This window comes from Oncorhynchus gorbuscha, linkage group LG10, assembly GCF_021184085.1.
Source record: "Oncorhynchus gorbuscha isolate QuinsamMale2020 ecotype Even-year linkage group LG10, OgorEven_v1.0, whole genome shotgun sequence".
NCBI classification, from domain to species: Eukaryota; Metazoa; Chordata; class Actinopteri; order Salmoniformes; family Salmonidae; genus Oncorhynchus; species Oncorhynchus gorbuscha.
The window spans coordinates 15,206,884-15,232,121 of NC_060182.1; the positions used below are offsets into that span (position 1 = coordinate 15,206,884).

Genomic DNA, 25,238 nt, shown 5'->3' on the forward strand with positions numbered 1-25,238 from the left:
CGTTGAAGCCCCTTTATCAAGTACCTCTCCAAACGTGCTGTTGGAGTGTATTTCCCACGAAACAATGAGATCTTCTGTTGAATCTGACAATTAATCTTAATGGTTGTACAGTTGTCTCAAATAAAACTGTGAAGGACCTCAGCGTTACTCTGGACCCTGATCTCTCTTTTGAAGAACATATCAAGACCATTTCAAGGACAGCTTTTTTCCATCTACGTAACATTGCAAAAATCAGAAACTTTCTGTCCAAAAATGATGCAGAAAAATTCATCCGTGCTTTTGTCACTTCTAGGTTAGACTACTGCAATGCTCCACTTTCCGGCTACCCGGATAATGCACTTAATAAACTTCAGTTAGTGCTAAATACGGCTGCTAGAATCCGGACTAGAACCAAAAAATGTGATCATATTACTCCAGTGCTAGCCTCCCTACACTGGCTTCCTGTCAAAGCAAGGGCTGATTTCAAGGTTTTACTGCTAATCTACAAAGCATTACATGGGCTTGCTCCTACCTATCTCTCTGATTTGGTCCTGCTGTACATACCTACACGTACGCTACGGTCACAAGACGCAGGCCTCCTAATTGTCCCTAGAATTTCTAAGCAAACAGCTGGAGGCAGGGCTTTCTCCTATAGAGCTCCATTTTTATGGAATGGTCTGCCTACCCATGTGAGAGACGCAGACTCGGTCTCAACCTTTAAGTCTTTACTGAAGACTCATCTCTTCAGTGGGTCATATGATTGAGTGTAGTCTGGCCCAGGAGTGGGAAGGTGAACGGAAAGGCTCTGGAGCAACGAACCGCCTTGCTGTCTCTGCCTGGCCGGTTCCCCTCTTTCCACTGGGATTCTCTGCCTCTAACCCTATTACAGGGGCTGAGTCACTGGCTTACTGGGGCTCTCTCCTACCGTCCCTGGGAGTGGTGCGTCACCTGAGTGGGTTGAGTCACTGATGTGATCATCCTGTCTGGGTTGGCGCCCCCCCTTGGGTTGTGCCGTGGTGGAGATCTTTGTGGGCTATACTCAGCCTTGTCTCAGGATGGTAAGTTGGTGGTTGAAGATATCCCTCTAGTGGTGTGGGGGCTGTTCTTTGGCAAAGTAGGTGGGGTTATATCCTTCCTGTTTGGCCCTGTCTGGGGTGTCCTCGGATGGGGCCACAGTGTCTCCTGACTCCTCCTGTCTCAGCCTCCAGTATTTATGCTGCAGTAGTTTATGTGTCGGGGGGCTAGGGTCAGTTTGTTATATCTGGAGTACTTCTCCTGTCCTATTCGGTGTCCTGTGTGAATTTAAGTGTGCTCTCTCTAATTCTCTCTTTCTCTCTTTCTTTCTCTCGGAGGACCTGGGACCATGCCTCATGACTACCTGACATGATGACTCCTTGCTGTCCCCAGTCCACCTGGCCGTGCTGCTGCTCCAGTTTCAACTGTTCTGCCTTATTATTATTGGACCATGCTGGTCATTTATGAACATTTGAACATCTTGGCCATGTTCTGTTATAATCTCCACCCGGCACAGCCAAAAGAGGACTGGCCACTCCACATAGCCTGGTTCCTCTCTAGGTTTCTTCCTAGGTTTTGGCCTTTCTAGGGAGTTTTTCCTAGCCACCGTGCTTCTACACCTGCATTGCTTGCTGTTTGGGGTTTTAGACTGGGTTGCTGTACAGCACTTTGAGATATCAGCTGATGTACGAAGGGCTATATAAATACATTTGATTTGATTTGATATTTGTATCTGTATTTGACCATAATGCTTTGTTTGTTTAACCTCTATTGAACGTATAGACAGACATGTTCCTTTGAGGTCTTTTCCAGGATGCAGTCTGTAGTATTTCTATGAGTAACTGAGGTTATAAATACCTTCATGATGGATATGAGTAACTGAGGTTATAAATACCTTCAGGACGGATATGAGTAACTGAGGTTATAAATACCTTCATGATGGATATGAGTAACTGAGGTTATAAATACCTTCATGATGGATATGAGTAACTGAGGTTATAAATACCTTCATGATGGATATGAGTAACTGAGGTTATAAATACCTTCAGGACGGATATGAGTAACTGAGGTTATACATACAGTGGGGCAAAAAAGTATTTAGTCAGCCACCAATTGTGCAAATTCTCCCACTTAAAAAGATGAAACATAGTTATACCAACATCAAACCAGCATCACCTTACACAACAATGTTTCTGCATGTGTGCTGTTGGTGAGACCACTTGTTTCACCTCGTTGGCTATCAGGTCGACAAGGCGGTCATGTCTAGCAATGTACAAATCCTTGTATGAACAGCAGCCATGGGAAATGGACTCCATTACATTTGACTCATGTAGAATACAACATGTATCATGGTTTATAGGGTACCAGAGTGCTAGATTATATTATGTTGGTAGAACTTGCAGCCTCACCTTAACAGTAACGGTGAGAATGTCCTTACCAATGGCAGCATTCTGGTACATGGAATGGGAGACAGAGTGGTCAGCACATTCCAGAGCAGTGAGTTTCCCCTGCAGCCTCAGGCCAGTCCAGTGTTGCAGTAGCTGGGAGACAGAGTGGACATCACAGTCCAGAGCAGTGAGTTTCCCCTGCAGCCTCAGTCCAGTCCAGTGTTGCAGTAGCTGGGAGACAGAGTAGACATCACAGTCCAGAGCAGTGAGTTTCCCCTGCAGCCTCAGTCCAGTCCAGTGTTGCAGTAGCTGGGAGACAGAGTGGACATCACAGTCCAGAGCAGTGAGTTTCCCCTGCAGCCTCAGTCCAGTCCAGTGTTGCAGTAGCTACATCCGTCTGATACCAAGGAGTGTCCTGGATGTAGGATGAGATGTTCAATCATAGGTGACAGAAGCCTCCACAACAACACAGCAATCTGCCGCAACTGCATCAGAGGAAGTCACTGGCTCAGTTTGAATTTCAGTCTGTGTCCGTCTGAGCTCCACTCCAGGCCTGTTGCACAGGTCGTTGAGGTCCGGCCAGTCTGACCAGACTCCGAAGTCCACAACACGAGTGTCCAATTTTCCTTTGGCTTTCCTCCTGAAGCCCAGGAAGTTGTCCTCAGTGTCCCTGACCAGTGGAACCTTCCTCCTGAAGCCCAGGAAGTTGTCCTCAGTGTCCCTGACCAGTGGAACCTTCCACCTGAAGCCCAGGAAGTTGTCATCAGTGTCCCTGACCAGTGGAACCTTCCTCCTGAAGCCCAGGAAGTTGTCCTCAGTGTCCCTGACCAGTGGAACCTTCCTCCTGAAGCCCAGGAAGTTGTCCTCAGTGTCCCTGACCAGTGGAACATTCCTCCTGAAGCCCAGGAAGTTGTCATCAGTGTCCCTGACCAGTGGAACATTCCCCCTGAAGCCCAGGAAGTTGTCCTCAGTGTCCCTGACCAGTGGAACCTTCCTCCTGAAGCCCAGGAAGTTGTCCTCAGTGTCCCTGACCAGTGGAACCTTCCTCCTGAAGCCCAGGAAGTTGTCATCAGTGTCCCTGACCAGTGGAACCTTCCTCCTGAAGCCCAGGAAGTTGTCCTCAGTGTCCCTGACCAGTGGAATCTTCCTCCTGAAGCCCAGGAAGTTGTCCTCAGTGTCCCTGACCAGTGGAACCTTCCTCCGTAGGTCCAGAAGGACGGAGGCTCTCACATCGTCACTGTTGAGCATGTCCAACAGATGAGTCAGTCTGGTAGCAGTGTAAATCCACTCAATATTCGGGACTTCTAAACCCCCTCTCTCTGGCTCAGGAAGACACCATGTGGTGTGTGTTTAAGCGTAGCCACTTTCTCACCACCTGAACAGTTTTGTTATTCATTTCCCTCAGAACCTTCTGTGGGAGAGGCACATTTGTAAGCCGATGTTGAATCTTTACTAGGACCACCTCTCTCACAGCTTCTAGCTTCATGACTACAGGCAGAGGGGAAATGTCAATCATATCAAGCCTGGTTGAATACCAATGGACAAGCTTCTCAACTTCTTCCCCCACTCTCACCAGCAACATCAAACGTATGGCTCAGTGGTCTAGAGATTCTGGGTTTGAGTCCAGGCTCTGTCGCAGCCGGCGTCTACCGGGAGACTCATGGGGCGGCGCACATGGCCGGCAGGGATGTCCTTGTCCCATCGCGCACTAGGGACTCCTGTTGTGGGACGGGCGCAGTGCATGCTGACACGGTCGGCAGGGATGTCCTTGTCCCATCGCACACTAGGGACTCCTGTTGTGGGACGGGCGCAGTGCATGCTGACACGGTCGGCAGGGATGTCCTTGTCCCATCGCACACTAGGGACTCCTGTTGTGGGACGGGCGCAGTGCATGCTGACACGGTCGGCAGGGATGTCCTTGTCCCATCGCGCACTAGGGACTCCTGTTGTGGGATGGGCGCAGTGCATGCTGACACCGTCGTGGTTCCCGGGTTAAGTGAGCATTGTGTCAAGAAGCAGTGCAGCTTGGTTGGGTTGTGTTCCGGAGGATGCACGGCTCTCGACCTTCGGCTCTCCCGAGTCCGTACGGGAGTTGCCATGATGAAACAAGACTGTAACTACCAATTAGATTCCATGAAATTGGGGAGAAAAAAGTGTAATTTTTTTAAATGTAAAAAAAAAAAACTTGTGTCCAAGATAACTATATGTTTTGTGATGAGAGTAAACTCTGATTGGTTTATTCGCTGGGGGCTTGTCAGTTTTAGACTTGTGCCAGTGGTTACCTCTGCTGTGTCTTTCATACAACACTGCACATTTACTGTCTTTCAGTACCAAAGGCCAAAGACATCTCTAAAGTCCAAAAACACAGTGTCACACACACACACACACACACACACACACACACACACACACACACACACACACACACACACACACACACACACACACACACACACACACACACACACACACACACACACACACACACACACACACACACACACACACACTTGGTGTTTATCATGTATCGTCAGTCTTCAGGCTGTCCTGACCTGACCTGACCCCTGGCCCTGCATTGGGGCCTCAGTGTTCCTCAGTGCGTTGGCCTCACATTCCAAGTGTGTGTGTGTGTGTGTGTGTGTGTGTGTGTGTGTGTGTGTGTGTGTGTGTGTGTGTGTGTGTGTGTGTGTGTGTGTGTGTGTGTGTGTGTGTGTGTGTGTGTGTGTGTGTGTGTGTGTGTGTGTGTGTGTGTGTGTGTGTGTGTGTGTGTGGCAAGACATTAATGTGTGCCAGCACATTGTGTTTCCAAATGAATCTGCCTCGAGTCATGTCCTTTCATATCAAATGTGGGTTTAATTCAGTAAATATATTCGCTAAGTACTGTATCTACACTAAAATAGTGTGGGATATATAAAGAAACAAAATAAAATCCCATTCAGCTGGTTCCTGTCCATTCAAACCAAATGTGTGCATAACTGAATAGGGGTTGGAAAAGAAGGGAAGCGCCACCTATGTGTGTTATAAAACCTAAAGCAAGAGCCCAGAGTTGTTCCTAGCTTTTCCTGGTCACATGATCAAGAAACATTCTTGTCCCTAATCCAGTGGTGGATCAGGAACAACTCTGGGCTCTTGCTATAGTTTGTATAACACAAATAGGTGGCGCTTCCCTTCTTTTCCAACTCCTATTGAGTTATTCACACATTTCCATCCAGGGGTGGCAAAGACATGGGGGGAGATGAACAAATGCAGAACAAAAAGAAGTCAGTCAGGCCTTCAACTTACTCTTGAAAGTTGTAATAGTAGAATGCACAAAGTGCAACTTCGAAATGGAGTAGTGCATCAGCAGTTTTCCTCCAGTCATTGCATACCTATTTATTAGGTATTAGGTATTGATCAATAGCCTAAGTCAGCTAACGTTTTTTTAGCTAGGTTTTTTAGCACCTTGATATTGTTGAGATGTTTGAGTCACATAGATATCACATATAAACCATAGCTACATGTGTAGAATAGCAGGAAATGAGCTTTAACACTGCAACCTGGGTACCCCTGCTCAAGTACTGTATGAAGGCAAGAATATGAGCTACAATATGAACAACAGATGTCAAGGATATAGGACAGGATGTCAAGGATATAGGACGGGATGTCAAGGATATAGGGCGGGATGTCAAGGATATAGGACGGGATTTCAAGGATATAGGATGGCATGTCAAGGATATAGGACGGGAAGTCAAGGATATAGGATGGGATGTCAAGGATATAGGACGGGATGTCAAGGATATAGGACGGCATGTCAAGGATATAGGACGGCATGTCAAGGATATAGGACGGGATGTCAAGGATATAGGACGGGATGTCAAGGATATAGGACGGGATTTCAAGGATATAGGATGGCATGTCAAGGATATAGAACGGGAAGTCAAGGATATAGGATGGGATGTCAAGGATATAGGACGGGATGTCAAGGATATAGGACGGCATGTCAAGGATATAGGACGGCATGTCAAGGATATAGGACGGGATGTCAAGGATATAGGACGGCATGTCAAGGATATAGGACGGCATGTCAAGGATATAGGACGGGATGTCAAGGATATAGGATGCGGTGTCAAGGACATAGGACGGGATGTCAAGGATATAGGACGGTATGTCAAGGATATAGAACGGGATGTCAAGGATATAGGACGGCATGTCAAGGATATAGGACGGGATGTAAAGAATATAGGATGGGGTGTCAAGGACATAGGACGGGATGTCAAGGATATAGGACGGGATGTCAAGGATATAGGACGGGACAGGCTTGGGTACAACTGACATGTTGCACACACACACACACACACACACACACACACACACACACACACACACACACACACACACACACACACACACACACACACACACACACACACACACACACACACTCACACTCACACTCACACACTCACACTCACACTCACACACACACACACACTCACACACACACACACACACACACACACACACACACACACACACACACACACACACTCACACACACTCACACACACACTGACATTCCCTCTGCGCTACTAGTGATGTACTGTAGTTGAGCGTAGCCTGATTATTGTGCCTACCGTGAGAGTTGTTATTTGAGCATTTTTGAACATGTCCACTGATGTTTTTGTTGCGGTGTCATTTGTACTGTCAGAAGCTTTGTCCCGTGGGATAACTATGTAAAAGCACATAAACACAGGTGTATGTTGGTAAACATTCAAACAGATATGTTCACATGGTCTTCTTGGAGTGACAGGTCATTAGCCTTTTTGTTCTTGTTGTTTGCTTTTTCATGGTTTACTGATACACAGATGGAGAGGGGCTCCTCTGAAAGCACCAATAAAACCAGTTTACTACAGAGCATGACTGAGGATGTAATGGTGCCTTGCAGACATTGTAGGGCAATGACAGAACAATAAAATATACAGCACAATATACCGCAGGAATAAAGACATTGCATCATGTTTTCAGACAGTTTTTTTCAACACTGTATTATGTAATGCTCTTGACTGAAAACCAAGAAAAAAATAACTGAACTTGATAACGGATTTACAAGGAACAATATCATAGAAGAAATGAGACGCATAGACTGAAATGACATGAAGACAGAAGCTTGTAAAATGCCATAAAGATAAATAGGAGCTTTTCAGTGTATGGGGCTAACAGTCATGTCACGGCATGAAACATTAAAATATCCTCATAAAAGAGTTACATGTGTAAGACAAAGGTTTGTACGGAAGTCACAACTTATTTATCTCAAGATCACAACATAACAAAAGTTTTCTTGTCGAGATCACGAGATAAGCTCTATAAACAGGAGTGGATCAGTATTGGTGATAGATTGACAGTCCGCCTGAGGAGGCAGAGCCCACTGTGGATCAGTATTGGTGATAGATTGACAGTCCGCCTGAGGAGGCAGAGCCCACTGTGGATCAGTATTGGTGATAGATTGACAGTCCGCCTGAGGAGGCAGAGCCCACTGTGGATCAGTATTGGTGATAGATTGACAGTCCGCCTGAGGAGGCAGAGCCCACTGTGGATCAGTATTGGTGATAGATTGACAGTCCGCCTGAGGAGGCAGAGCCCACTGTGGATCAGTATTGGTGATAGATTGACAGTCCGCCTGAGGAGGCAGAGCCCACTGTGGATCAGTATTGGTGATAGATTGACAGTCCGCCTGAGGAGGCAGAGCCCACTGTGGATTAGTATTGGTGATAGATTGACAGTCCGCCTGAGGAGGCAGAGCCCACTGTGGATCAGTATTGGTGATAGATTGACAGTCCGCCTGAGGAGGCAGAGCCCACTGTGGATCAGTATTGGTGATAGATTGACAGTCCGCCTGAGGAGGCAGAGCCCACTGTGGATCAGTATTGGTGATAGATTGACAGTCCGCCTGAGGAGGCAGAGCCCACTGTGGATCAGTATTGGTGATAGATTGACAGTCCGCCTGAGGAGGCAGAGCCCACTGTGGATCAGTATTGGTGATAGATTGACAGTCCGCCTGAGGAGGCAGAGCCCACTGTGGATCAGTATTGGTGATAGATTGACAGTACGGCTGAGGAGGCAGAGCCCACTGTGGATCAGTCAGTATTGGTGATAGATTGACAGTTCGCCTGAGGAGGCAGAGCCCACTGTGGATCAGTATTGGTGATAGATTGACAGTACGGCTGAGGAGGCAGAGCCCACTGTGGATCAGTATTGGTGATAGATTGACAGTCCGCCTGAGGAGGCAGAGCCCACTGTGGATCAGTATTGGTGATAGATTGACAGTCCGCCTGAGGAGGCAGAGCCCACTGTGGATCAGTATTGGTGATAGATTGACAGTCCGCCTGAGGAGGCAGAGCCCACTGTGGATCAGTATTGGTGATAGATTGACAGTCCGCCTGAGGAGGCAGAGCCCACTGTGGATCAGTATTGGTGATAGATTGACAGTCCGCCTGAGGAGGCAGAGCCCACTGTGGATCAGTATTGGTGATAGATTGACAGTCCGCCTGAGGAGGCAGAGCCCACTGTGGATCAGTATTGGTGATAGATTGACAGTACGGCTGAGGAGGCAGAGCCCACTGTGGATCAGTATTGGTGATAGATTGACAGTACGGCTGAGGAGGCAGAGCCCACTGTGGATCAGTATTGGTGATAGATTGACAGTACGGCTGAGGAGGCAGAGCCCACAGTGGATCAGTATTGGTGATAGATTGACAGTACGGCTGAGGAGGCAGAGCCCACAGTGGATCAGCGCATCCACTTTTATTTTGGTAAGGGATTAACCCAGGCAGAAATTGCATTATGTCTGTCAGTTATAGATGGCTTCCAGTTTTGGCTCCAATACAATCACATTTTAAAGACATGTAAACGTACGGTTGCACTACTATTTTGAATAGATTGGATGTGAAATGTTCAGTGCAAGAAAAGGTCTATGGTCACAGACTACCAATGAAAGTTTACCAAAGATTACCAGACTACCAGTAAATGTTTATTTTAATCTCTTTAATAATTTTAACAGGGAGGTTGGCCTGTCAATAACAGCAAAAACAGTCACAAACAACAATTAACAAGTAGTACAGAAAAAATAAACTGGTAAAACAGCTAAAGTGAATCACATGTTGAGGTTTCTAAATACTACAACATTTCATGAAGGCTGCAGTCTATTTGTCATTATAGTCACAAATGGTGGGCTAAATGGTGGACTAAATGCTGTTGTGCTGAAGGACAGCTCTGCCATTCATCCAGTTAGAAAAATGATCTCAGATCAGCGTTTCCCAAACTCGGTCCTGGTGCACCCCTTGGAGTCCCCAGGACTGAGTTTGGGAAACGCTGGACTAGACACATACAGTTTGTTTGGAATTTGTAATTCCTCAGTTTGCCATTGTTTGCCTTTTATTGTTGGAGCTTTGATAAGAAGGCCCCTGTACACTAGCACATGGTTACTTAACAGATCTGCCTCTGGTGCACTGTGACACCGCTGCGAATCTATTGTCAATACGTCCACTCCTGTGGGTGGCAGGTTCGAATCCCCGAGCTGACTAGGTGAAAATAAAATCTGCCAATGTGCCCTTGAGCAAGGTACTTAACCTTAATTGCTCCTGTAAGTCGCTCTGTATATTAGCATCTGCTAAATGACTTAAATGTATAGAGTTTAAAACAACTTTTATTATGTCGTGGTCATGAGATAAATATGTTGTGATCACGACCTAACATGGGAATCCATTTTTTATTCATATGTCCTCTCTGGACTTCCGTACCGTAGTAGCCAATCTCCTCCAACTGTACACTAATTTCATTCTGACCTATTTGCCAACAACAATTCTTGTTTGTAGGTCAAATAATACATCAAATTGGAGAAATGCTTCAAATGACATTTTAACAGTACCACTAAGCACTGTGAATACCAACTATTATCAAAACGTTTAGTATATTTTGATACTGGGTGCAGCCATAGCCATAGATAGTTTGATCGTTGCGGTTTCCGTAGATGCATCATGCATCAGAGTCAATGGGAGAGGTGCACAGATTTTCAGTAAGCATTTAGCCCCGACTGAACTACAGCAGAGACACATGGCTCCCTTGCACTGATCTATTTAAAACCTGTTTACACACACACACACACACACACACACACACACACACACACACACACACACACACACACACACACACACACACACACACACACACACACACACACACACACACACACACACACACACACACACACACACACACACACACACAAAACACACGCACTCACACAGAGAGACAAACAGCAACCAAACAGTATTAGGGACAGACACAGCAACGGCCATTGACAGAGACACAACTCCATTCTCCATTATGATACAATGCAACTGACATGACTCCAGTCCTGAAAGAGAAGCACCGAGCCCTGGAGAGGTTGTCCTGCAGACTGCTGGTACAGTAGCTCTGATCAGAGTAAACTAATGTCATGGTTTTGCTTCTTAATCTAACTCTACCGCTACAGCTCAATGTCTGCCGTGTGGGGTGTACAAGGAGCATGTCTGCCCTGGTGTAGTGTTACACACACCGTTGTGTCTATTTCTGATGTCCCCACTCTCTCTCTCTCTCTCTCTCTCTCTCTCTCTCTCTCTCTCTCTCTCTCTCTCTCTCTCTCTCTCTCTCTCTCTCTCTCTCTCTCTCTCTCTCTCTCTCTCTCTCTCTCTCTCTCTCTCTCTCTCTCCAGGTTTAGCAGGGCCATCTTCACCCTCCAAGGTGAGAGATGGACCCCCAGGTGATGGTGCCTGGTCAGGCTGAACATGGACTTCTTCTGCTGGGGCAGCTGGAGAGGATGTGGGGGGCCAGGGAACTGACTGACGTGGTTCTCCTGGCCGAGGGCATTCCATTCCCCTGCCACCGGGTGGTGCTATCCGCCTTCAGCCCTTACTTTCAGGTAAGATAATTGTGCTTGTTTCAATGAACCCCAAAATAAATATGACCATTTTACCATGGTGTTTAACATACTTATTTTATCCCTCCAGGCCATGTTTACCTGTGGTCTGAGGGAGACCCGTGGAGGTGAGGTGCCTCTCAGGGACACTCCTGCCCAGAGCTTGGAGCTGCTCCTGGGGTACATGTACCGCGCCCAGCTGCCTCTCTCCCACGACAACACTCAGGGAGTGGCTGCTGCTGCCTTCCTGCTGCACATAGACGGGGCATTCAGGTGGGTTCAGGTGGCTACTGTTAGCCATGACATGACTAATACAATCACTACATTATGATCACTATTACAGGTTGTGTCAGAGCTACATGTTGGACAGCATGGATACTTCCAACTGTGTAGGACTGTACCACTGGGCCAGAGACCTGGGGGCCGCTGTCCTGGCAGACCTGGCCCTGAGATACTTGTGTCGTCACTTTGCCCAGGTAGGACCATATCATTCAGTATAATCTGAGTATAATTCTTCCCAACTGCCACAGTCATGTCCATTTCCTCTTCTCACCACAAGAGAGCAGTAGTTCCCTGCATCTGTCTACAGGCAGAATTAAACAGAGCGGTCTGACATTTAAACATTTATTAAATGTATTACCTACTCTCGCGCACAACGTCATCTCTTTGTATCACCTCTCTTCTCTTTCTCTCTCTCTCTCTCTCCCCCCTCCTCCCCTCTCCTTTCAGGTGTGTCAGGAAGAGGAGGTGTTGGAGTTGGACGCCCAGAGTCTGGGGGGTCTGCTGGGTTCGGACGACCTGAATGTGACCCAGGAGGAGAGCGTTCTGGAACTGGTGCTGCGCTGGGTGGAGAAGCGTAGGGGAGATGAGCAGAGTGAGGCCCAGGCCGTGGAGCTCCTCAGGCGGGTACGACTGGAGCTGATAGACCCCAACTTCCTCAGGAGGGCCAGGAGGAGAAACCCGGTGAGGATGGAAAGAGAAAGAGGAGGATGGAGGGAAGGAGATTTTAAAGCCACCCTACTAATTGTAAGTGTATGGTTGCAGGTATTGCTCCGGGATGCGGAATGCTTCGGGATGATCGATGCGGCTCTTCAGACTTCTTATCTCTCTGTGGCGGCTGCCCCTCCTCGCCCCACCCTGCGTTACGGGATGGAGACCACAGAACTGCTCCTCTGCCTGGGGGGGACTGATGAAGGGGGCGTCCCAGCCCGCCGGGGGGGTCAGGCTGACCTCAGCTTATGCTTCGCCCCCCAGGCCAGAAGGACGTACTACATCCCCTCTCCAGTGAAGGGGACAGGGACGATCACGGCAGGGGCGGTGACAAGGGACAACAGCATAGTGGTGGCTGTAGAAGAGGAGGACGAACACAGGACCAAAAGGCTGGGGATGTACAGGTGTGTGTGTGTGTGTGTGTGTGTGTGTGTGTGTGTGTGTGTGTGTGTGTGTGTGTGTGTGTGTGTGTGTGTGTGTGTGTGTGTGTGTGTGTGTGTGTGTGTGTGTGTGTGTGTGTGTGTGTGTGTATAAAATACATACCTGTCCTCTGTTGTCTGCCCAGGTATGATCGGTCTTGTGAGGGCAGCTGGGAGGAGCTATGCTGGGTGGGGTACAGGGACATGTATGCCCTGGCGGCACTAGGTGATGCTCTCTACCTGCTGGGGGGACAGATGAAGGTCAGGAACCATTACATCATCACCAACAGTGTTGAGAGGTGGTCGCTGAGAAGGGGCGGGTCCTGGCTGAGCTTCGCTCCTCTGCCTCTCCCATTGGCCTGTCACTGTGTGGTCAGCCTCAAGGACCACCTTTACGTGCTGGGGGGCTGGACGCCACAGGTGAGCAGGGATGTCAGTCAAAAAAACACTCAATCAATCACATATAGGTTATGTGATGCTTTTTACAAATGCATTAGTGACAAAGTGCAACTTGGGAAAAACTCTGATCCTCCTCCCTTCTCCCTTCCTCACCCCCATCCTCTCTCTCCACCCCTCCTTCGTCCCCCTCCAGTCGGACCGTCCAGACGATGAGCCAGACAGGTTGAGTAGCCGTGTGTTCCAGTTTGACCCAGGCAAGGACCGGTGGATAGAGTGTGAGAACATGAGATACTCACGCTACCGCTGTGGAGTCGCTACACTCAATGGAGAGATCTACATGCTAGGTTAGAGCACGTCTTTCAATGGAGAGATCTACATGCTAGGTTAAAGCACGTCTTTCAATGGAGAGATCTACATGCTAGGTTAGAGCACGTCTTTCAATGGACAGATCTACATGCCAGGTTAGAGCACGTTTTTCAATGGAGAGATCTACATGCCAGGTTAGAGCACGTCTTTCAATGGAGAGATCTACATGTTAGGTTAGAGCACGTCTTTCAATGGAGAGATCTACATGCCAGGTTAGAGCACGTCTTTCAATGGAGAGATTTACATGCTAGGTTAGAGCACGTCTTTCAATGGAGAGATCTACATGCTAGGTTAGAGCACGTCTTTCAATGGAGAGATCTACATGCTAGGTTAGACCACGTCTTTCAATGGAGAGATCTACATGCCAGGTTAGAGCACGTCTTTCAATGGAGAGATCTACATGCTAGGTTAGAGCACGTCTTTCAATGGAGAGATCTACATGCCAGGTTAGAGCACGTCTTTCAATGGAGAGATCTACATGCTAGGTTAGACCACGTCTTTCAATGGAGAGATCTACATGCTAGGATGTTTTCTGTCTTTATTTTTCTCACTTCATCCAGATGGAGGCATGAGGGCCAAAACAGTTGGAACATAATAGTGAACGGAACATTTTTTATTTAACTAGGCAAGTCAGTTAAGAACAAATTCTTATTTTACAGCATTGAAGGTCCCCAAGAACACAGTGGCCTCCATCATTCTTAAATGGAAGATGTTTGGAACCACCTAGACTCTTCCTATAGCTGGCCTCCCAGCCAAACTGAGCAATCAGGGGAGAAGGGCCTTGGTCAGGGAGGTGACCAAGAACCCGATGGTCACTCTGACAGAGCTCCAGAGTTCCTCTGTGGAGATGGGAGGACCTTCAAGAAGGACAAGCATCTCTGCAGCACTCCACTAATCAGGTCTTTATGATAGAGTGGCCAGACGGAAGCCACTCCTAAGTAAAAGGCACATGACAGCCCACTTGGAATTTGCCAAAAGGCACCTAAAGACTCTCAGACCATGAGAAACAAGATTCTCTGGTCTGATAAAAACCAATATTGAACTCTTTGTCCTGAATGCCAAGTGTCACGTCTGGAGTAAACCTGGCACCATCCCTACCGTGAAGCATGGTAGTGCCAGCATCATGCAGTGGGGATGTTTTTCAGCGTCAGGGACTGGGAGACTAGTCAGGATCGAGGCAAAGATTAACGGAGCAAAGTACAGAGAGATCCTTGATGAAAACCTGCTCCAGAGCACTCAGGACCTCAGACTGTGGTGAAAGGGGTTTACCTTTCAACTGGACAACAACCCTAAGCACACAGCCAAGACAACGCATGAGTGGCTATGGGAAAAGTCTCTGAATGTTCTTGAGTGGCCCAGCCAGAGCCCAGACTTGAACCCAATCAAACATCTCTGGAGACATGAAAATAGCTATACAGCAGTGCTCCCCATCCAACCTGATAGAGCTTGAGAGGATCTGGGAGAAACTCCCCAAATGCAGGTTTGCCAAGCTTGCAGCTTCTTACCCAAGAAGAATCGATGCTGCAATCACTGCCAAAGGAGCTTCAACAAAGTACTGAGTAAAGGGTCAGAATACTTATGAAAATGTGATATTTCAGTTTTTATATTTTTTTATATAAATTAGCAAAAATGTCTAAAAACCTGTTATTGCTTTGTCATTATCGGATATTGTGTATAGATTGTTGAGGGGAAAAAAACTATTTAATCCATTTTAGAATAAGGCTTTAACATTACAAAATGTGGAAAAGGTCAAGGGGTCAGAGAATTTAGCAGTACGTTCAACCGGCCTCACAACCGCACACCACATGTACAGTGCCTTTGGAAAGTATTCAAAAACGACATTGAAGGCGGCTTACAATAGAGAAATTAACATTAAAATTACCTGGAAATAGCTCTGGTGGACATTCCTGCAGTCAGCATGCCAATTGCAAGCTCCCTCAAAACTTGAGACATCTGTGGCATTGTGTTGTGTGACAAAACTGCACATTTTTAGAGTGGCCCTTTATTGTCCCCAGCACAAGGTGCACCTGTGTAATGATCATGCTGTTTAATCAACTTTTTGATATGCCACAATTGTCAGGTGGATGTATTATCATGGCAAAGGAGAAATGCTCACTAACTGGGGTGTAAACAAATTTGTGGACAAAATTAGAGCGAAATAAGCTTTTTGTGCATATGGAAAATGTCTGGGACCTTGTATTGTAGCTCATGAAACATGGGACCAACACTTTACATGTTACATTAATATTTATCTTCAGTGCATATGTGTGTTCTCCAGGGGGTATAGGGTGTGAGGGGGAGGACCGTGGCCAATCTCGTCGCTGCCTGAGCTCAGTGGAGATCTACAACCCAGAAGAAGATACCTGGAGGTCAGGGCCAACCCTCCCAACAGCTCTCCTCTCTTTACGAACCAATGCCTCCAACATTGGGGAGGTGGACGGCAAGCTGTACCTCTGTGGCTACTACAAGGGGGCAGGTGAGAACCAAATACATTTACACTGATCAATCAATAAATGAATCAATCAATTATCAATCCTATTTTGACAGGTCGCCATGAGATCATCACCAAGGAGATCTTAGAGCTGGATCCCAAGGACAACGTGTGGACGGTGGTGGAGCGTCGAGCAGCCATGCATGACAGCTACAGCGTCTGTCTGGTGGCCAACCTCAACCCCCGTGATCTCTCAACCCCGAGCTCTGACCATTGATGGACACAGGACAAAAATGGCCTACTCAGAGGAAGAGAAAACACAGAGACAATATTGCATAAAGAGGGACTCATGTTGCTCTAGGCCTACCCTATAACTTTGTTTCATCGTCAAAACATGATAGCCTATAAGCTTATAAGTACTGTATGTGGTATCCCTCAGATGAAAGGATAAGGTCTGGAAATCAATTGTTTTGTAAACTTACTCTGTAAGGACAGCCTGAGCTTTAGACCAGAGGTATTCAACTCTTACCCTATGAGGTCCGGAGCCTGCTGGTTTTCTGTTCTACCTGATAATTAGTTGGTGTCCCAGGTCTAAATCAGTCCATTAAATAATGCAGTAGAACTGGCAGTTGAGCTTGAGGGCTATAGACTACTAGCCTATCACACAGACTCTGCATGAGGTGATGCCTGTACTAACATCTGAACTCTGTGTTTCAATAAAATACAAATTAAGACATTCAGGCTTTCCAAATATAAAATGTCTGGTCTGTAGGCCTATTTCTCTCCTTCCGCAATACATCTTCTCAGTTTAACAATGTACTGGATGATGTCCATCTCAAACGTTTATTTTTCCGGGGAACGGAAAACAAACAAGTCTGATTGAACGGGTCATTCCTCGAGGACGTTGCTTACGTGCCAAGCATTCCTTCTCCTTCTCCTACTGTTCGGCATGGTCAGAAATAGGTCGGCGGAAAGCCCAAACGATCCTAATTAGTGTGACGCTGCATGTTGCTATGACAGCTGGCATCGGGTATGGACATGGGCGGACCCACCAACCCAATGGGACCATGTGGTTCTCACTGCTGATTTGTTGTGATTTGTTTCCAGATAGAGGAAAGAGAGAGAGCGAGTATGAACAGCAGCATAAGAACGGGAGGCGAGACAAATGGAACAGGGCTTTCCCTAATGAGCTGATGTCTGGGATTATTAACCGAATACGCCTTTGACATTTAATGTCCTCAAGCAGAGTGAATCATTGATAGTAGCCTGGTGTTTTGTTGCTTCTTCTATCTGCTATGAAACGGGGCAATTTGAGGCTTCCTTTAGTTGTTTGTAGGGATAAAGAAATATAACAAATCCTGTGTCAGTTTATGAAATATTTCCGCTGCCAAGTAGGCAACTAGTTGCGACAGGTGCGCACTGAGCGAGACCAGGATGGGCAGGCGGGAAATTCGCAGAGACCACCGCAGCAGCAGCAGCGTGATGAGCACTGAAGACCGGTCAGAACGGAGGGAGAACATGCAGGACACGGCAGATACCGAAACCGGCGATGATGGCTCCGAGACCTCAAGTCTGGAAAGCCGTCGTCTCCTCAGCGGGGACAAGCGCCCCAGCCACACCGGGGAAAGTGGCTCTATGCCGGTGGAAGTGAAGAAGCACCAACATAAACACAATTTGAAACACCGCTACGAGGTAATGGAGACGCTGGGAAAAGGCACCTACGGGAAAGTGAAGAGAGCGGTGGAGAGAACGACCAGGAAGACGGTAGGTGTTTTTGTTTGTTTTTAAATTAAATATGTCTGTCTATCTCGATCCTATACTGTCCTTCCTTTCCATGTGTTAGCCTTTTATGTCATATTCTAACCTAAATGTTCACTTTACAGATATTAGACCAACTCATTGCAACCAAATGTTTGTGAATGTGTGCTGTCTTCTATGTTAGGGGTACCAAGGCAAAATATGCATCTGTTAATGACATTTTGTTTGTTATCTGTATCGTGCGTTTGCTATGTCATTCCAACAAAGGGACCCCGGATGATGTGTGTGCTGTATCGTGCGTTTGCTATGTCACTCCAACAAAGGGACCCCGGATGATGTGTGTGCTGTATCGTGCGTTTGCTATGTCATTCCATCAAAGGGACCCCGGATGATGTGTGTGTGCTCTTGCCCTTGGCTGTGCCTGGAAGTCTCAGGCAGCCGTCCTTCAGTTATGTTTTGGTTCTTATCAGAATGATGTATTGTGTGTGTTATTAATTATTCATGTGTGATAGAGGACAGATTGTATGGGGAAGTGTGTTGTCATCGGTGTAATGAATAGATGCATACTTCGTGTGCCATCTGTAGTGGATTAGCTCATACCCGCTGCTATGCCAGGGATCAGGGGCCTTCTGAGGGCCTAGGCCACCTTCACGTTATCTGACTCATTACCCTTGACCCCTCACACACTCTCACTGGCATGCACCCAGGCCCACACACAGACACGGAGGGCAGGCAGCCCAGCGGTTAGAGTGTAACCGGAAGATGTCAAAATCTGCAGTAACTGCCCTTCAGCGAGGTAGTTAACCCCACAACAACTACTCCCCAGACTTCCATGAAGACAGACATGGTGTTAAATGTGGAAGACACATTTTGGTTGAATGTATTCAGTTGTGCAACTGACTAGGTTTTCCCTTCCAAACACCGATCAAATGTAACAGACATAGTTCCATTCTAGGTGTAATAATGAAGGATTGGTTATTCTAAAGGGGAAAAGAACCATATGACATGCACATTATATGATTTGCAAAATGGCTATTGGCTATCTATTAATGTACCTGAGAAAAAGAATACATTATGAGAGAGAGAATTGTTTTGGTTTAATTGTTTTGTTGCTCGTAGTTCAGGGTTTAATCCTTCAGTCTACTGTGATCTGAAGACAAAGAGATAGATACCCCTTTCTGATTTTTAGTAAACAAACATGTTATTATAGAGATAATCTGATGGGATATCAGATTAGGAGATGAGCCCAATCCTGTCACTGTCTGTTACTGTACTGTACACACAGTCCCTCTTTCCTACATTTACTGGAGAGCGGGGGATAAAGAATAGAAGAGAGGGAGAGTGAGATGGTGGTAGAATTCCTTGAGCCAGTGGCCAGTGCATACTGAGAATTCCTTGAGACAAATTGACCATATTTTTAGAAACAGGATCGGGAGCTGTTGTCTGAGTGAAGAAGGACAGATGTGGTGGGGAGGGGGAAGATGTGGAGGGGGTCTATGGAAAAGGAGAGAAGGAAGGAATATAGAGGGCCGGGGCATTGACTCCAGATTAGGGTCGGAACATTTTGGCATCCTTACAGACGGCCTGCTAATGGAGACGAGTCTGGGAGGGGGAGAGGGGCTGGGAGGGGGATGGAGGGAGAGAGGCTGGGAGGGGGAGAGGGATGGAGGGAGAGGGGCTGGGAGGGATGGAGGGAGAGGGGCTGGGAGGGATGGAGGGAGAGGGGCTGGGAGGGATGGAGGGAGAGGGGCTGGGAGGGATGGAGGGAGAGGGGCTGGGAGGGGGAGAGGGATGGAGGGAGAGGGGTTGGGAGGGATGGAGGGAGAGAGGCTGGGAGGGGAGAGGGATGGAGGGGGAGAGGGATGGAGGGAGAGGGGCTGGGAGGGATGGAGGGAGAGGGGCTGGGAGGGATGGAGGGAGAGGGGCTGGGAGGGGAGAGGGATGGAGGGAGAGGGGTTGGGAGGGATGGAGGGAGAGAGGCTGGGAGGGGGAGAGGGATGGAGGGGGAGAGGGATGGAGGGAGAGGGGCTGGGAGGGATGGAGGGAGAGGGGGAGAGGGATGGAGGGGGAGAGGGATGGAGGGAGAGGGGCTGGGAGGGATGGAGGGAGAGGGGCTGGGAGGGATGGAGGGAGAGGGGCTGGGAGGGGGAGAGGGATGGAGGGAGAGGGGCTGGGACGGGGAGAGGGATGGAGGGAGAGGGGCTGGGAGGGGGAGAGGGATGGAGGGAGAGGGGCTGGGAGGGGGAGAGGGGCTGGGAGGGATGGAGGGAGAGGGGCTGGGAGGGGGAGAGGGATGGAGGGAGAGTGGCTGGGAGGGGAGAGGGAGAGAGGCTGGGAGGGGGAGAGGGAGAGAGGCTGGGAGGGGGAGAGGGAGAGAGGCTGGGAGGGGGAGAGAGGCTGGGAGGGGGAGAGGGAGAGGGGCTGGGAGGGGGAGAGGGAGAGGGGCTGGGAGCGGGGCTGGGAGGGGGAGAGGGAGAGAGGCTGGGGGGAGAGGGATGGAGGGAGAGAGTGTGGTGAGGGGAGAGGGATGGAGGGAGAGAGTGTGGGAGAGGGATAGGGGTAGAGGCTGGGAGAGGGATGGAGGGAGAGAGTCTGGGAGGGGGAGAGGGATGGAGGGAGAAAGGCTGGGAGGGGGAGAGGGATAGGGGTAGAGGCTGGGAGAGGGATGGAGGGAGAGAGTCTGTGAGGGGGAGAGGGATGGAGGGAGAGGCTGGGAGGGGAGAGGGATGGAGGGGGACGGAGAGAGAGAGGCTGGGAGGGGGATGGAGGGAGAGAGAGAGGCTGGGAGGGGGATGGAGGGAGAGAGAGAGGCTGGGAGGGGGATGGAGAGAGAGAGGCTGGGAGGGGGATGGAGGGAGAGAGGCTGGGAGGGAGAGAGGCTGGGAGGGAGAGAGGCTGGGAGGGAGAGAGGGATGGAGAGAGAGAGTCTGGGAGGGGGATGGAGGGATGGAGGCTGGGAGGGAGAGAGGCTGGGAGGGAGAGAGGCTGGGAGGGGGAGAGGGATGGAGAGAGAGAGTCTGGGGTATGTCAGTACAGTAAGCTTTGTAGGTCACTTTCCCTGACTGAATGTGTGCAAACTGCATTATTGGACATATTATAGGAGGGCAGTTGAACTCCCTCTTATGTTAGATAAGGCTCTGCCACCCAGCAAGTACACTAATTCTATATTTGTACTACATATGTTTAGACTCATGACTCCATCTCTTTCTCTTCTGTGTCCCACTTTCTCTCTCGCTCTCTCTCTCATACTCTTTCTCTCGTTTCAGCACACACCCTAGTCATTGTCCTTTCAGGAATGCTGTGTGTTCCCGTAGGTGTCTAGAAGAGAGCAGTGTCCTTCCCTCCTTCTCTGCTCTGCTGGTCAGGTCTTAATGCCCCAGAGGAAGGCAGGAGGGGGCAGTGGAATGCCAGGCTTTTCCCCAGGAAAGCCTGAAGTGACACCCCCCCCTCCTGCTCTCAGTTCTCCTTCTGTTAACCCTGTGCCTCCCTCTTCCCCACTCCCTCCTGCTCTCAGTTCTTTCTGTTAACCCTGTGCCTCCCTCTTCCCCACTCCCTCCTGCTCTGTTCTCCTTCTGTTAACCCTGTGCCTCCCTCTTCCCCACTCCCTCCTGCTCTGTTCTCCTTCTGTTAACCCTGTGCCTCCCTCTTCCCCACTCCCTCCTGCTCTCATTTCTTTCTGTTAACCCTGTGCCTCCCTCTTCCCCACTCCCTCCTGCTCTCAGTTCTCTTTCTGTTAACCCTGTGCCTCCCTCTTCCCCACTCCCTCCTGCTCTCAGTTCTCCTTCTGTTAACCCTGTGCCTCCCTCTTCCCCACTCCCTCCTGCTCTCAGTTCTCTTTCTGTTAACCCTGTGCCTCCCTCTTCCCCACTCCCTCCTGCTCTCAGTTCTCTTTCTGTTAACCCTGTGCCTCCCTCTTCCCCACTCCCTCCTGCTCTGTTCTCCTTCTGTTAACCCTGTGCCTCCCTCTTCCCCACTCCCTCCTGCTGTCAGTTCTTTATGTTAACCCTGTGCCTCCCTCTTCCACACTCCCTCCTGCTCTCAGTTCTCTTTCTGTTAACCCTGTGCCTCCCTCTTCCACACTCCCTCCTGCTCTCAGTTCTTTCTGTTAACCCTGTGCCTCCCTCTTCCCCACTCCCTCCTGCTCTGTTCTTTCTGTTAACCCTGTGCCTCCCTCTTCCCCACTCCCTCCTGCTCTCAGTTCTCCTTATGTTAACCCTGTGCCTCCCTCTTCCCCACTCCCTCCTGCTCTGTTCTCCTTCTGTTAACCCTGTGCCTCCCTCTTCCCCACTCCCTCCTGCTCTCATTTCCTTCTGTTAACCCTGTGCCTCCCTCTTCCCCACTCCCTCCTGCTCTCAGTTCTCTTTCTGTTAACCCTGTGCCTCCCTCTTCCCCACTCCCTCCTGCTCTCAGTTCTCCTTCTGTTAACCCTGTGCCTCCCTCTTCCCCACTCCCTCCTGCTCTCAGTTCTCTTTCTGTTAACCCTGTGCCTCCCTCTTCCCCACTCCCTCCTGCTCTGTTCTCCTTCTGTTAACCCTGTGCCTCCCTCTTCCCCACTCCCTCCTGCTCTCATTTCCTTCTGTTAACCCTGTGCCTCCCTCTTCCCCACTCCCTCCTGCTCTCAGTTCTCTTTCTGTTAACCCTGTGCCTCCCTCTTCCCCACTCCCTCCTGCTCTCAGTTCTCCTTCTGTTAACCCTGTGCCTCCCTCTTCCCCACTCCCTCCTGCTCTCAGTTCTCTTTCTGTTAACCCTGTGCCTCCCTCTTCCCCACTCCCTCCTGCTCTGTTCTCCTTCTGTTAACCCTGTGCCTCCCTCTTCCCCACTCCCTCCTGCTCTCAGTTCTCCTTCTGTTAACCCTGTGCCTCCCTCTTCCCCACTCCCTCCTGCTCTGTTCTCCTTCTGTTAACCCTGTGCCTCCCTCTTCCCCACTCCCTCCTGCTCTGTTCTCCTTATGTTAACCCTGTGCCTCCCTCTTCCCCACTCCCTCCTGCTCTCAGTTCTCCTTCTGTTAACCCTGTGCCTCCCTCTTCCCCACTCCCTCCTGCTCTCAGTTCTCCTTCTGTTAACCCTGTGCCTCCCTCTTCCCCACTCCCTCCTGCTCTCAGTTCTCTTTCTGTTAACCCTGTGCCCCCCCCCTCATGCTCTCCACTGCCCCCTCTCACACCCCTTTTACCCCCTCAACCTCTAAGCCCTTTCATCAAATGCTAGCCCTCCCTGCTTTCCTCACGTAGTCTCCACTACCCCCTTCTCCCCCACCATTTCAATTCAAGGGCTTTATTGTCATGGGAAACACATATTGACATTGCCAAAGCAAATGAAGTAGATAATAAACAAAAGTGAAATAAACAGTAAACGTTACACTTACAGAAGTTCCAAAATAATAAATTACTTTTGAAATGTCTTTACGTATATACTGTTGAAGTCAGAAGTTTACATACACCTAAGCCAAATACATTTAAACTCAGTTTTTCACAATTCCTGACAATTCCTGACAATTCCTGACATTTACTCCTAGTACAAAGTCTTAGGTCAGTTAGGATCACCACTTTATTTTAAGAATGTGAAATGGCAGAATAATAGTAGAGTTATTTATTTAAGCTTTTATTTCTTTCATCACATTCCCAGTGGGTCAGAAGTTTACATACACACAATTAGTGTTTGATAGCATTGCCTTTAAATTGTTTAAAGCCTTCCACAAGCTTCCCACAATAAGTTGGGTGAATTTTAGTCCATTCCTCCTGACAGAGCTGGTTTAACTGAGTCAGGTTTGTAGGCCTCCTTGCTTGCACACATACTTTTTCAGTTCTGCCCACACAGTTTTTATAGGATTGAGGTCAGGGCTTTGTGATGGCCACTCCAATACCTTGACTTTGTTGTCCTTAAGTCATTTTGCCACAACTTTGGAAGTATGCTTGGGGTCATTGTTCATTTGGAAGACCCATTTGCGACCAAGCTTTAACTTCCTGACTGATGTCTTGAGATGTTGCTTCAATATATCCACATAATTTCCCCGCCTCATGATGCCATCCATTTTGTGAAGTGCACCAGTCCCTCCTGCAGCAAAGCACCCCCACAACATGATGCTGCCACCCCCGTGCTTCACGGTTGGGATGGTGTTCTATGGCTTGCAAGCCTCCCCCTTTTCCTCCAAATATAGTGATGGTCATTATGGCCAGTTCTATTTTTGTTTCATCAGACCAGAGGACATTTATCCAAAAAGTATGATCTTTGTCCCCATGTGCAGTTGCAAACCGAAGTCTGGCTTTTTTATGGCGGTTTTGGAGCAGTGGTTTCTTCCTTGCTGAGCGGTCTTTCATTTTATGTCGATATAGGACTTGTTTTACTCTGGATATAGATACTTTTGTACCTGTTTCCTCCAGCATCTTGACATGGTCCTTTGCTGTTCTGGGATTGATTTTTACTTTACACGCCACAGTACTTTCATCTCTAGGAGACAGAACGCGTCTCCTTCCTGAGCGGTATGACGGCTGCTTGGTCCCATGGTGTTTATACTTAGATTTTCCCATGATGTCAAGCAAAGAGGCACTCAGTTTGAAAATAGGCCTTGGAATACATCCACAGGTACACCTCCAATTGACTCAAATGATGTCAATTAGCCTATCAGAAGCTTCTAAAGCCATAACATCATTTTCTGGAATTTTCCAAGCTGTTTAAATGCAGAGTCAACTTACTGTATGCAAACTTCTGACCCACTGGAATTGTGATTAAGTGAAATAATCTGTCTGTAAACAATTGTTGGAAACATTAGTTGTGTCATGCACAAAGTAGATGTCCTAACCAACTTGCCAAAACTATAGTTTGTTAACAAGACATTTGTGGAGTGGTTGAAAAACGAGTTTTAATGACTCCAACCGAAGTGTATTTAAACTTCCGATTTCAACTGTATACAGTGTTGTAACGATGCGCAAATAGTTAAAGTTGTAAATAAATAATACATAAATAAACATAAATATGGGTTGTATTTACAATGATGTTTGTTCTTCACTGGTTGCCCTTTTCTTGTGGCAACAGGTCACAAATCTTGCTGCTGTGATGGCACACTGGCATTTCACCCAGTAGATATGGGAGTTTATCAAAATTGGGTTTGTTTTTGAATTCTTTGTGGATCTGTGTAATCTGAGGGAAATATGTGTCGCTAATATGGTCATACATTTGGCAGGAGGTTAGGAAGTGCAGCTCAGTTTCCACCTAATTTTGTGTGTAGTGTGCACAGCCTATGTTCTCTTGAGAGCCAGGTCTGCCTACGGCGACCTTTCTCAATAGCAAGGCTATGCTCACTGAGTACATAGACAAAGCTTTCCTTAGGTTTGGGTCAGTCACAGTGGTCAGGTATTCTGCCACTGTGGACTCTCTGTTTAGGGCCAAATAGCATTCTAGTTTGCTCCATTTTTTTTTTGTTAATTCTTTCCAATGTGTCAAGTCATTATCTTTTTGTTTTCTCCTGATTTGGTTGGGTCTAATTGTGTTGCTGTCCTGGGACTCTGAGGTCTTTTTGTGTTTGAACAGAGCCCCAGGAACAGCTTGCTCAGGGGACTCTTCTC

At 48.3% G+C, this 25,238-nt stretch overlaps 2 protein-coding genes across 2 annotated transcripts in view; both read left to right on the forward strand.

The window, feature by feature from the left end:
• The first annotated feature begins 10,600 nt into the window (after nucleotides 1-10,600).
• LOC124045590 (kelch repeat and BTB domain-containing protein 12-like) lies at nucleotides 10,601-16,657 on the forward strand. The gene is made up of 10 exons (XM_046364981.1): nucleotides 10,601-10,824; nucleotides 11,113-11,319; nucleotides 11,408-11,589; nucleotides 11,660-11,792; nucleotides 12,046-12,279; nucleotides 12,361-12,710; nucleotides 12,872-13,145; nucleotides 13,318-13,468; nucleotides 15,769-15,966; nucleotides 16,038-16,657. The coding sequence occupies exons 2-10, from the start codon at nucleotides 11,149-11,151 to the stop codon at nucleotides 16,196-16,198; spliced, it is 1,854 nt and encodes a 617-aa protein (XP_046220937.1). The 5' UTR covers nucleotides 10,601-10,824; nucleotides 11,113-11,148; the 3' UTR covers nucleotides 16,199-16,657.
• A 96-nt stretch (nucleotides 16,658-16,753) lies between these two features.
• Nucleotides 16,754-25,238, forward strand: part of LOC124045589 (NUAK family SNF1-like kinase 1) — a 53,259-nt gene continuing 44,774 nt past the window's right edge. The window contains exon 1 of the mRNA XM_046364980.1: nucleotides 16,754-17,685. Coding sequence (XP_046220936.1) covers nucleotides 17,356-17,685 — 330 coding nt within the window. The 5' untranslated portion in view covers nucleotides 16,754-17,355. The remainder of the gene's footprint in view (nucleotides 17,686-25,238) is intronic.